Consider the following 13,759-nt stretch of genomic DNA (forward strand, 5'->3'; position numbering starts at 1 on the left):
CGCTCCCGGGACTGGAATGACTCCTTACCCTCTCCCTTAAAACCCACATCCTTTCGTCTTTCCCTCTCCTTCCCTCTTTCCTGATGAAGCAACCGTTTGTTGCGAAAGCTTGAATTTTGTGTGTATGTTTGTGTTTGTTTGTGTGTCTATCGACCTGCCAGCGCTTTTGTTTGGTAAGTCTCATCATCTTTGTTTTTATATATATATCTAAAAACACACCAAAAATTTACTTAATGAATTTGTTCACTAAATATGATTCACATTAAATAGAAATATATCATATATATATAACAAAGATGATGTGACTTACCGAACGAAAGTGCTGGCAGGTCGATAGACACACAAACATACACATGAAATTCAAGCTTTCGCAACAAACTGTTGCCTCATCAGGAAAGAGGAAAGGAGAGGGAAAGACGAAAGGATGTGGGTTTTAAGGGAGAGGGTAAGGAGTCATTCCAATCCCGGGAGCGGAAAGACTTACCTTAGGGTGAAAAAAGGGGTATACACTCGCGCGCACACACACACACACACACACACACACACACACACACACACACACACATATCCATCCGCACATACACGAGCAGACATTTGTAAAGGCAAAGAGTTTTCATATATATATATATATATATATATATATAATTTTTCCCACGTGGAATGTTTCCTTCCATTATATTGAGAGATATATATATATATATATATGCGCATACTTCGGAATTGGTGGCCAGAATTATCTTCAAGAAGTGAATTTCAGTCTGCTAATACATAAAATTTCTCAAAACTTTCCTAGCTTTCTGAACTACCAGTTTTTTTTTTTTTCTCGGAGAGGAGAGGGGGGGATAGTTAAAAAGGATCTGTTTAGTACAGTCAACAGACGCACATAAAAGTAAAAGTGATGCACTAATCTTGCCCTCACAACGGGTGGGTCCATCTCATCCTGGGATCTGAATGAATAACCTGACCATCCTTTTTAACCTTCCCGACCTCTCTCTCTCTCTCTCTCTCCTTCCCAAGAAATGATCTATTAGTTCTGAAAGCTAAGATAGTGTCATGTATGTTTAAATGTGTGTATTGATAGTGAAATATTTTCCTCCTATAGGTAAGTACTGGCAACCTATTCTCTCTAGTAAATATATCTTTTCTCTCATTCTGTATGAATTATGATTTTTTTAAGGTCTGCTTCTACAGTTAAATATTATTTAGTTGCAGAGATGGACCTGAAATGCATTTTTCAAATATGCTGAAATTCCTATTCCTTTACTTTTATTTACCAGTTCAGTAACTGATAGAAGAAGACTAAAGCGAGAGTGTGACTAGAATTAATTGAATGTTAAATGAAGACATAAGCTTTGTATTAAAGGTACCAGCGTAGAAGTGATATTGGGAAGATGACTTTGCAGTCCTCTGCAGTTGAATGACACTGACATTTATTTTGTTTTTTAATATTTTCTTAATTGAGTTTATAAAGCTTGTTTATTAACATTGTTCATGAAAACTTCGGTTAAAGTATGCTTGTCTGTCTGTTCTCATCTGTCTGTTCTCTTTCTAAGTTAAGGCCAAATACCAGTGGTCTCATGGGGTGATTGAGTGTGCAGTTTTAAATTACCTTTATAGCGTTAAGAAATTCAGAATTTGCTTTGCTAAATGTGTTACTGTAAGTAATTATACAAAATTTCCACTGTACAGTTCAGTAATGAAATCTGCACTTTGGTTTGCAGTTCAAGTCGAAGTTCCAGCCATTCCAGCTACAGTTCTTACAGTCGCGATTCACGGTCCGGGTCCCGTTCGAAGTCCAAGTCCGTGTCGCGGTCCAGGTCCCGCTCCAGATCTCGCACACCTCATTCCCGATCTAGCTCGAGGACACCCCTGTCCCGTGCACGGAGGAAAGCCAATCGACCTCTCGTTCCTACTGCACGCACCACAACTGCGGCCGCTGCAGCTGCAGCCGCTGCTGCTGCTGCTACTGCTGCTGCATCTGCCAACAATGATGCACCTCGTTCACCCCCTGCCTCTCCTCGCAAGCCCTCCTCTAAGACATCAGCAGCAGAACCACGATCATTTGTCAAGACTGGTAAGTTTTGGCAGAGTATGATTTGCATTTGTTATGGTGATCCTTTTTTCAAATTTCTCAATTGTATGTACAGCCCTTTGTGGAGGAAAATGCATGATAACACTGTTAACTTCTTCCAAGTTAGTGACTGGTTACTTCTGAAGTAAAATGTTTATTCAGTATGCAAGTTGATGTAGCAGTTGCAGTTTAGAAGTTCCTCAACGAATCTCCCAATACTGTCAATAATAAAAACGAACACATAAGCAGTCACTTTCTCGTTTCCAATATTGTCATTACTTGGGCAAAATGTTAATAAACACGCTCAACTAAATAACACTTGTTATGAACTGACAATTTGTAAACATGGAATGGATGAAAACATGACCTGGGCGCAGATGTGTGCTTTGTAAGTCACTTTGATTTTAAACTAGAGGCAAGAATGAGAAATTTGAGTGTGATTTAAAATTTTAATTTACAATAAAATGTAATGTGGAATTAAGTTGACCTTTTGAACTATTGAGATTGTGCACCCACCTGACTTCGAGAAGATTGGTTGTAACTGAAAGATGGCCTAAAGTTAGTGATTTGATACAGTTGTAATAAGTGAAATACCATTATTCGATATGGGCAAGACTGCAACATAGTTCTACGCGCATGCTATAGAAGCCTCTGATCGACTCGTAGCACATTGGCTGGTGAGGCAAGCCTCACCTCCTTTTCCCACAGCAGCCAGCTTACAGCTTGTAAAAGGAATGGGCGTGTAATAGGTTAATGTGTCACAGAAGTCACACAAAAAGTTTATGGTGAGTCGCTGCAAGGACCAGGTACAGCACACAACATTGCACACTGATCAACAGTATATTCACAACGGCTGCTTATTGTTAAGGCGCACAATACTGTTACATACCTTACATTGGCAGCAACTGTAAACATTCCAGAGCGGCAAGATGTCATCCAGCTTCCACCAGTCACAGAGAGCCAAGTAAAAATGTGTGATTAGTAAGTGGATTAAGGATGCAAGAGACCCACTGTTGTTTAACAGCAGAATTTGCAAAACACAGAGGAGGCAGAGGCTGTTCCACTTTTGATTCAAAAGAACGTGCAAATGACAACAGACTAAAGTTAGAAGAAATTCTAGCATCTGCAAAAAGATTGATGTGTGAAACAGTCAACAATTACCACCGTCGTTCCTAAGCAGAAGATCTTCCTGAGTAGGCCTGCCCAAGAAAATTTTGGTTCTCTGTAGCATCGTTAAGTGGGTTGAAGGCTTCTTTCCAGTCACTTGTTGACCAGTCTGGTGTGGCAATAGAAGATAGCAAGAAGAAAGTTGGAGTTCTAAATTTCACATTTAAGAAATCAGTCACACACGAGAATCATACAAACTTACCGTTGTTTGACATTGGACTCCAGTATGGAGGATATAGTAATAGGCATCCCTAGTCGAGAGAAACAACTGAAATATTTGAAAGCAGATAAGTCACCAGGCCCAGATGGAATCCCAAATTGATTAAGCTTCTGTTCAAGAGGGAGGCGAGCATAGGTTAGAAAGCATTGTTTGTGAAAAACTAATCTTTTCCTTTTCTCACATGATATCCTGCAAACTATGAGGGAAGAGTAACGGGTAGATTCTGTATTCCTAGATTCCTGAAAAGCATTGTACACCATGCCCCATTGCTGACAGTTAACCAAGGTACGAGCATATGGAATAGGTCGCAGATATGTGAGTGGCAGGAAAACTCCTTAAATAACAGGACCCAGTACATTGTCATCAACAGTGAGTGTTCATCAGAGATAAGGGTATCATCAAAACAGCCCCAGGGAAGTGTGATAGGACTGCTGTTATTTTTTATATACATAAATGATCTGGAGGACATGGTGAGCAGTAATTGACGACTGTTTACTGATGATGCTATGGTGTACAGGAAGTTGTTGTTGTTGTTGTTGTTGTTGTTGTTGGAGGATAGAAGATGACTTAGACAAAATTTTTAGTTGGTGTGATGAATGGCAGTTTGCTCTAAATGTAGAAAAAATATAAGAATACAGCATTAGTAGTGTACCGCTTGACAGTCAGATAGATTAAATGTCTATGTGCAATTTCGCAGAGCATTATGGGATTGATTGACCATGTAAGAATTGTAGTAGGGAAGGAAAAATGGTTGACTTTGGGGAGAATTTTAAGAAAATGTAGTTCATCTTCAAGGATACTACATATAGGACACTAGTACAACCCATTCTTAAGTATTGCTAATGTGTTTTGGATCCACACCAGATTGGAAGACACCAAAGCAATTCAGAGGCAGGCTGACAGGTGTGGTAGCAGTAGGTTTGAAAAAATTGCAAGTATTACAGGGATTGATTTGGGAACTCAAATGGGAATCCCTGGAAGGAAAACAACGTTCTTTCCAAGGAACATTGTTAAGAGATTTTAGAGAACTGGCATTTGAAGGTGGCCGCAGAACAGTTCTGCTGCTGCCAGTGCACACTTTGTGTTAGGACCATGGAAGCACATGGACAGTTGTTTTTTCCTCACTCTATTTTAGAGTTTAGCAGGAAACGAAACAGTAGTGGTGGTACAGGGTATGCTCCAGCTTGCACTGGATGGTGGCTTGTGGAGTATGGTTGAAGATGTAGATGTAGACCCTGAATGAAATTCCACTCTGCAACAGAATGTGTGCTGATTGAGAAGAGGTAGTGCCTGAAGTAAAGCTGTGAGGACAGTTTGTGATTCATGTGCTTGGATAGCTCAGCTGATACAGCACTTATCCATGAAAGGAAAATGTCTGAGGATTGAGTCCCAGTCTTACACACAGTTTTGATCTTCAAGAAGTCTCTGAATTATAGACAATGAAGGTGTCTCAGACAGAAAAACAAAAGTTACCTTAGAATTAAACAAAGCATGGGAATCATTAAAGTCTACGTACCAGTACTGTGTGCTCACGTTCTGAGACAAGGTAGAAGACTGCTACATTGAATGTAGGGAGACTTATACTTGACAACAGGTACTGCTACAAGCTGATAATACAGTGGGATGGGAGATTTTTATGTGAAAGTAGACATAAAAATAGAGATGCACCAGTGAGAAACTTTCAGTAAGATAGCTGAAATCAAAGGCCAAGTGGAACTAAAACTGTAATTGTTGCAGTAACACAGATTCCATGCCTGAATTACAGGGGGGCTATGAAAAAAGCTGCAGTGTAATGTACAGGGTGATTATAATTAAAGTTAAATGTTCAAAATGCTTTAGAAATAACACCATTGTTCAGAATGACATCAAACTGGAATGGAATATTATTGGAGAAGGGGGAGAAGTATGAAAAAGAAGAAAAAAATTATTGTGAAAATTGATCAATAGATGGCACTGTATATGTCAGAATATATAAATGAAAACACCTGTCATGCACACAACCCATTGAAGTTGGTATAAACACGCCGGTACATGGCTTTTCCTCCTTTCGTGTCTGTGATGTTCGCCATGACTGTCTCAATGCAGGATTGTGCTTTACTTGTAAAGCTGTATTACATGAATGATGACTGTGCACACGTCACTCTGCAGAAGTTCCGGAGACTGAAGGATTTGAAAAAGACATTGGTTCAGTGACTGCTGTGGGTCTGGAGAAAATGATACGGAAATTCGAAAAAACGGGTTCTTTTGGTGTGCAGCCTGGTAGAGGGAGGAAACATATTGATTTGACGTCAGTGGAAGCAGTGGCCACAGCAGTGCAGGAGGAGACGAGCGGTGGTGTGCAAACGTGTGGCGCACAGAGAATTGCCTGAATATTGGACATACCCATGAGCACAGTGCTTAAAATCCTACAAAACATCCTTCTTTGCTATCCATTCAAAATTACCCATGTGCACGAGTTGCTCCCTGTTGACCCGACAGCAAGAGAGACCTTTTCTTTAGAATTTCTTGCTCGCGTGGAAGTGGACAATGATTGGCTGTGGAAGATTTTGTGGACCGACAAAGCCCATTTCCATCTGACAGGATATGTCAATACACAGAATTGTCAAATAAGGGCAACAGAAAATTGGCACGCAAATCAACCAGCACCACTTCATCCTGAAAAGGTCACTTACGGCATCATTTATCATAGGACCATATTTTTTCGAAGAGGCTGGTGCTTCCGGTCCTATTACCCGTACTGTCACTGGTAAGCACTATGAGTGTCTTCTGCGCAGCCACATCATTCCACATTGTGAATGTGTGGAGGGGATCATTTTTATGCAAGATGGCGCCTCCGCACATTGCAAATCCAGCAGCTGCTGAAGTGCCATTTTGGAAATGGTAGAATTATCAGCCGACATTTCCATACAGCCGTCCTGATCACCTGGTCTTAATCCATGTAACTTCTAGCTGCGGGGCTATCTGTAGGATGTTGTGTTCAGTGTTCCAATTGCGATCTTAGCTGCATTGAAGGCATGCATTGCACAACACATTCTGAATTTGACCCCAGAAACACTTCGATCAGTTGTGGAACATGCTGTTTCTCGATTTCAACTTGTTGCAGAAAACGGCGGGGAGCATATTGAACATGTTTGCAACAGCCACACGGAAATTAATAATCCGATTTGATTTTGATCGATGCTTTTTTATGCGGTTTATGGCCTCAGGACAATTAAAAACAGATTTTTCCCATCTGATGTGATATGTCTTTTCCTTGGTGGATGGGCTTATATAACTAACAGTATCACACCTGTACACCTATACACAATGAGTACTACAGTTTCTTTAAAAGTCAAACATACACCTTCGGCATTGTTGTATGATTCATTTGTCTTTTGTACTCGACCGCTATTAAATTATAATGCTTACAGCGCCAGCTATTGCTTCATTTTGTAACTATTTCTTTTTCTTCTGCCATAAGTTTTCTGCTTTCTCCAATAATATTCCATTGCAATTTGATGTCGTTCTGGCCAGTGGTGTTATTTCTACACTGGTTTGAAAGTTTAACTTTAATTATAATTATCCTGTTTATAATTTTTCCAACAGAAAATAGATGTAATATAATTGGAAATCTACTCACCAAATAGTGGCAGAAGCAAACCTCTACAAAACTGAAAGAAATTTGCAAGCTTTTGCAGCTTATTATATTCAGATAGAACTTGAATTTGAATTGTATCTACTGTTAAAAGTACACAAATTTTATAACACAGCATATATGGTTTACAAAGTTGATTTATCCCATGTCATACAAAACTGTTTTGCGTGATACTAAAATAGTATTACACTTCTCTCCCCAGCCAAGCCACTTGCATCAACAGTTACTCAGTCAGAGAAAAAGGCAGCTAATGAAAGGGTACTCCTGATGAATCCGCCAGCTCCCAGCCCTCGCAAGCCGAAGGAAGTAAGACCACCTTCGCCTGGAATGAGGAGTAAATCTGCACAGAATCCTCCAGCACCTGTTCCAAATACAGTGTAAGCTATTTTTTGTGTTACGCATTATGCTGCACAGTTATCTCAGCATTGATAATCTCATTGAAACTAGAATGGTTTTCGTGATATAGACTTAGAAAGGAAATTAATGTACTTCAGTGCAAATACTTTTTTTTCAGTCTGAGGAAAGAAAACTATCTCTCATATACATCTACATCTATTTTCCTAAAATCAGCGTACGGCGTTTAGTAATGGCAAACCAATATCATCCCCACCCTTCCCTCTTTTACAGATGGTATATTTGAAGATAGACTATTGGTGCTTCTCTGTACAAACCTGGATTTTTTCTATTTTTACTCTCGTTATCACTGTACAAGATGTACGCTAGCCTTGTTTTTGTACCGGACCTCTTGGAGTTCAGAGAGTAAAGCATTCTACAATGTGCAGTGACTTTCTTAAAGAGCCTCCCAATGGATTTTTTGGGAGTATTTCCGTAGTGACTTACAAGAAAACTAGCCAGTATGGTCAAATTTCGTAAGTGGTGTTGTGTGAGAAAAGTACTGTATTGCAATGTTGATGTACCGGTAATGGAATTTATTTAATAATACTATTAATTTTCTTGTCAATAGCTTGACACGTCATTGATAAGTAATTCAAAGACCATGAAACAGTAAGTACTGGTGCTATACTTCATTGTAACTTTGATTTAATTTGCATGTTTTCATGAGATTTTGAAATAATTTTTTGTGTACGATGTTGAAAGAAAAAAATCTTGAGAGAATGACTGAGTAATGGAACTTAGTAGACTGTCACGAACTATTGCTGCCTGGTACAGCGCATTTGGTTGCTTTGACCCATTTATAAAGTTACATTTCCAAGCCATATTTACTATTACCTTTCCCATGTTAGTGAAAAGTATGCACTGAATACTGTAATTTTTTTAAAAAAATTAAGGGTTCATTCATCTTTTTTCCCCCTTATAACCAGTTTAATGGAGGCTGCCTGTAGCCTTCTGTAAATAATAGTGGCCGACATGGTTGACACAATCTACTGAATCATGGTGGCCTTCTGTAAATAACAGTGGCTGACATGGTTGACACAATCTACTGAATCATGGTGGCCTTCTGTAAATAACAGTGGCTGGCATGGTTGACACAATCTACTGAATCGTGGTGGGTAATTATTAGTTGGCTTTTCAATAATTTTATGTAGTGTGTGGTTGTGTTTTATTAAAATACTTGAATCTTTAAGTCGTGGATTATTAGGCTTTTCTCTGGCTTCTAGTCATCATTGTCATCATCTGTAGCAGCTGCAATTTGATGTCCACTGTTGTATTAACACCTCATTCAGACTTTTCTGTGTACTCTGGCTTCAGCTATAAATATTTATGTAGCTTCTGTATATTTTCTAATATCGTCTAACCCCTTTCAACAAAGTCATTTTCCTGGGCTTTTCTTACATCTTGAATGGTTTTCAGTTTCATTTACAGTTTTGGCCATCCTAGTTTAGACAAACAGAAAAGTCTTTCTTTTGTATTTCTACAGTGACTGCGTGGTTTATTTGTAAGCAAGAGGGAATAACAGAGATGCCTAATGTGATAAATTCTGTCTAGGTCACTAGTAATGATTTGACCATATCCAAGCAAATACCATTGTTTCAGAGGAGCAAATCACTCTGTGGTTGTTGTTCATAACAAGTTTTAAATGGTGGATGCAGCACTGTAATATTTAGCTCAACACTTCTACACATTTATTGTCACTCATAATCTTATGATTATCAGCTTGTCTGTAAGAATTCCTGAAGTATATTAATTACAGATCAGTAATTCCACTACACGATGGAGTATTTTGACAATGGCAATATAATTTCAGTGAATATCCAGTCTCCAGTTCTTTGAATGACACATAATAAGACATTTTACTCACAGATGTTGTAAGTTGGCAGCTAAAACAAGGACAGCCCAATGAACTTTCACAAAGGTATTTATTATGATGGCTGCCATTTAGTTGTGAACACTTTGACTGTTGGGTGCTGACTGTGACACTGAGATGTTATCGTAACAATTACTAACTGTAGTCTGTGGCATTGCCTGTTACTTACACTTAGACACACATAAGAACAAATTTCAAAATATGGATGTACACATTGGTTATTGTACAAAAGAGAGTAAACTTACAGGATACACAATTAAATGGACAACATAGTGAATCTTTTTAATTAAGGTTAGTATAATGAGGGAAAAAAACTATGTTGTGACTACAGCATATACTTCCACAGGTTCTTAGTTTTCCTAATTTGCTTAATATATCAATGAACACATTGTTGTGATAACCAAAGATATTCTCTAGGTTGAAAAAATTAGGGCAATAAAATCTGGAGAGTAGTTATTGGAATTAAATGTGCTTAAAGGTCAAAATAACAGAAGTATTTTTTGGTAGGTAGAAACATTAATTCTGGATAACTTTTCAGGAAAATCAAAATGTTTACTTGGATAAGGAAAATTAGAGATTTCAAATGAGCTATGTCACTTTGGAGATTAATAGTCATTAGCCGATGACATTCTTACAAGCACATGGTTTTTTTATTGTAGTAAATTACAGTTTTCTCATAAAGTGTTTTATGGTTAATAAGGTATATCAACACAGCTCAAATAAACTGTTGCATAAAGAATATTAATGAAATATTGCCTACATCTACATCCTTACTTCACAGGCCACCTGATGGTGTGGCGGAGGGTACCTTGACCACCTCTATTGGTTTTCCCTTCTATTCCAGTCTTGTATTGTTTGTGGAAAGAAAGATTGTCAGTATGCCTGTGTGTGGGCTTTAATCTCTCTGATATTATCCTCATGGTCTCTTTGCAAGATATACGTAGGAGGGAGCAATATACTACTTGACTCGTCGGTGAAGGTATGTTCTTGAAACTTCAACAAAAGTGCATACCGAGCTACTGAGCATCTCTGTTGCAGAGTCTTCCACTGGAGTTTATCTATCATCTCCGTAATGCTTTCGCAATTACTAAATGATCCTGTAACGAAGCGCGCTGCTCTCTGTTGGACCTTCTCTGTCTCTTCTATCAATTCTATCAACCCTATCTGGTAAGTAAAGATCCCACACCGGTGAGCAGTATTCAAGCAGTGGGCAAACAATCGTACTGTAACCTACTTCCTTTGTTTTCCGACTGCATTTCCTTAGGATTCTTCCAATGAATCTCAGTCTGGCATCTGCTTTACCGACGATTAATTTTATATGGTCATTCCATTTTAAAGATAGATAAGAATTTGAATATTTTAAGTAAATTGGTATATAGTTATCATCAGAATAACAGAGAGAAAGAAAAAGATTATGTAAATAATGAGTAGAATTGTAGCAAGTGGAAGCACCACTACCTAGCTACATTTCAAGAACAGAACTGTTGTGGCTTAATTGGCTGGTGATGTGATACAATTACAGTAACTGCCAATTTGTTTGAGGGCTAACAAGAACCCTAGTGTGATATAATGTATTGGGAAAAAAAGCCAGAAAAATATTTGCAGTTTTAATTAACAGTGATCCATCAAAGTGTTGGTATGGGTGAAAGTTATTCTGTTGCTACATTATACTTTGTGCAACACTTTATTTGCTAAAGTAGAATATGATGAAAAAAGAATCACTTGAGAAACGTTGCTGATGATGTTTGATACAGAAGGTTTGTGATTGTGGTGGCATAGAAGAAACAGTGGCCCCCTGCGGGTCCGGGGGTAAGAATAGGCCTGCGGTATACCTGCCTGTCGTAAAAGGCGACTAAAAGGAGTCTCAAACGTTTCGGCCTTATGTGATGGTCCCCTGTCGGGTTTGACCTCCATATCTCAAAATTTTTCCGAAGAGCGAGCCGATTGGGGAAGGGCGCCTTACTTGGTGCATTGTGTCCATCTTGCGTTGAGAACTTTCGCCAGCTTCTTCGTCGTTGCGTTGCAGTCCTGCCCGCTCTACATCTCTTGGGCATGGATACGCTCCTGTGTGCACTTTCTGCCCCGCAATGTGCTGGGCCACTTTCTGCACTGACGGCGACCATGGACCACATGTCACCTAACATCCAGCACGGTAGCCAGTCCGTTGTGGTGGGGCCGCCATGTACCCTGTTGGTTGTAGCCCCCTGACAACACAGGGATCGCTCTACTGATGCCTGCGCCGTTAACTCCCCACATATGCCAAGGAGTAGATGCCCATATCCCTGGGACATCGGGACTCCCGGCAATGGCCATCCTGCCAGGTGGCCTTTGCTGTGGCTGGGTGGCGCCCGTGGGGAGGGTCCTTGGTCGGAGTAGGTGGCATCAGGGTGGATGACACGCAATGAAGCGTGGCACATCTTCTCTTGCTGGTGGCCAGCCACCAGCAGTCTCTAAGCGTTCGAGGGCCCATTTTAAAGGTAACGTTTATGACCCCAAATCGTTCCCCTCCCTCGCCACACCATGGGAGGAACGAAAGGCATTGAATGAAAGTGAGACGTATTCACCCAGATATCTTGTCTGTACCAGAGCTGATGGTGAATCTTTTCTATCCGTGAAGCCTCAGTTCTTTGTAGGGCATTTAGAGGACAAGTTTGGGGAGGTGAAGGGCTTGTCCAAGATGCGATCCGGATCGGTGTTGATAAAAACGGCATCCTCCGCCCAGTCGCGGGCCTTGCTCGCTTGTACTATGCTGGGGGATGTCTCCATAACTATCACGCCCCATAAAAGTCTGAATATGGTCCAGGGCATTATCTTCCACAGGGATCTCCTTTTACAGTCCGATGACGAGCTGCGCGCCAACTTGGAGCAAAGAGGTGTCCATTTCGTCCGGCGCGTCCACCGGGGTCCGAGGGATCGTCAGGTTGCCACCGGTGCCTTCATCTTGGCCTTCGAGGGTGGCACGTTACCTGAGAAGGTCAAGGTGATGGTGTACCGTTGTGATGTCAAGCCTTATATCCCTCCCCCGATGCGGTGCTTCAAGTGTTGGAAGTTCGGCCATATGTCTTCACGCTGTGCTTCCGACCTCGTCTGTCGCAATTGCGGTCGACCATCCCATCCTGATCATCCCTGTGCCCCGCCTCCAATCTGTGTGAACTGTGTTGCGCACCATCCGTCTTGCTCGCCGGACTGTCCGATTCTGCAGAAGGAGCGGAAGATCATGGAAATCAAGACTCTCGACCGCCTGACGTACACTGAGGCAAAGCGGAAATATGATCGGCTTCATCCAGTGCGCATGACATCTTCTTATGCCGCAACTGTCACTCCTGCTACAGTTCCATCCGCTCCAGTCAGCTCTCAGAGTCGAAGGCCCACACCTGTCCCCTTGATGGTGGGGGGCACTAAACTCCCTGTTGCTCCTGCTCCATCTACTTCAGGAGCAACACTCCCCCAACCATCGGGGACATCAGTTCCCCCTTCCCAGCCGGAGAAGCGTAAGTCTTCTTCGGCTCCTCTCGCCAGGAAGGGATCCCTTGGGGATCTCCCTTCACAAGTTCCGACCGGTCTGAAAGCAGACAGCCGCAAGTGGCTCAAACACCCACTGGTCCCTGGTCGTAGGGCCTCCCAGTCGTCGTCTGTCCCTGACACTGACCCAGTGAGGCCCTCCCAGCCTGACCCACCGAAGGCGCAGCGAGAGAAACAGAAGAAGAAGAAAGTCCCCAAGGCTAACGACGTTGCGGTGGCACCCATCCCACCGCTACCAACAAGCTCAGCGTCTGAGGACAAGGTCGAGATTCTGGCGTCTGCTGAAGCCCTGGATCTCGCCGGTCCCTCAGACGCCATGGATGTCACTCGTGCGGGTTCTGAATTGGAGACAGCGAGTGAAAAAGCGGCGTAAATTGTCTTCCTAGTCCCTTCATGCCTTCTCAGCCATGGACAACACCATCCTCCAGTGGAACTGCAGCGGTATCTTCCACCATCTAGCTGAGCTCCGCCAACTTATCAGCCTTCATCCTTTCCTCTGCATTGCTCTGCAGGAAACTTGGTTTCCAGCAATGCGAACCCCCGCCCTCCATGGGTATCGGGGTTATTATAAGAACTGCGCAGCTTATGAAAGGGTGTCTGGTGACGTCTGCATATATGTCCTTAACTCTCTTCACAGCGAGTTTGTACCTCTCCAAACAGCTTTAGAGGCTGTCGCTGTTCAGGTGTGGACGCCACAGGCTGTTACCGTCTGCAGTCTTTACCTTCCACCGGATGGTGCTGTCACGCAGCATGTCCTGGCTGCTCTGATAGCCCAATTGCCGCCACCTTTCTTGTTATTGGGCGACTTCAACGCCCATAACCCTCTGTGGGGCGGGTCAGTGGCGACAGGTCGAGGCGCCACCATTGAGCATTTATTAG

At 41.7% G+C, this 13,759-nt stretch overlaps 1 protein-coding gene across 5 annotated transcripts in view; it reads left to right on the forward strand.

Annotated features, from left to right (window-relative positions):
• The window catches only part of LOC124605197 (zinc finger CCCH domain-containing protein 18-like), a 128,978-nt gene that overhangs the window by 65,042 nt on the left and 50,177 nt on the right, over positions 1-13,759 (forward strand). For all 5 annotated transcript variants that reach the window (XM_047136727.1, XM_047136726.1, XM_047136729.1 and 2 more), the window contains exons 8-9: positions 1,722-2,074; positions 7,295-7,469. In XM_047136727.1, the coding sequence (XP_046992683.1) occupies positions 1,722-2,074; positions 7,295-7,469 (528 nt within the window). The remainder of the gene's footprint in view (positions 1-1,721; positions 2,075-7,294; positions 7,470-13,759) is intronic.

This window comes from Schistocerca americana, chromosome 3 (assembly GCF_021461395.2).
Source record: "Schistocerca americana isolate TAMUIC-IGC-003095 chromosome 3, iqSchAmer2.1, whole genome shotgun sequence".
Taxonomy (NCBI): Eukaryota; Metazoa; Arthropoda; class Insecta; order Orthoptera; family Acrididae; genus Schistocerca; species Schistocerca americana.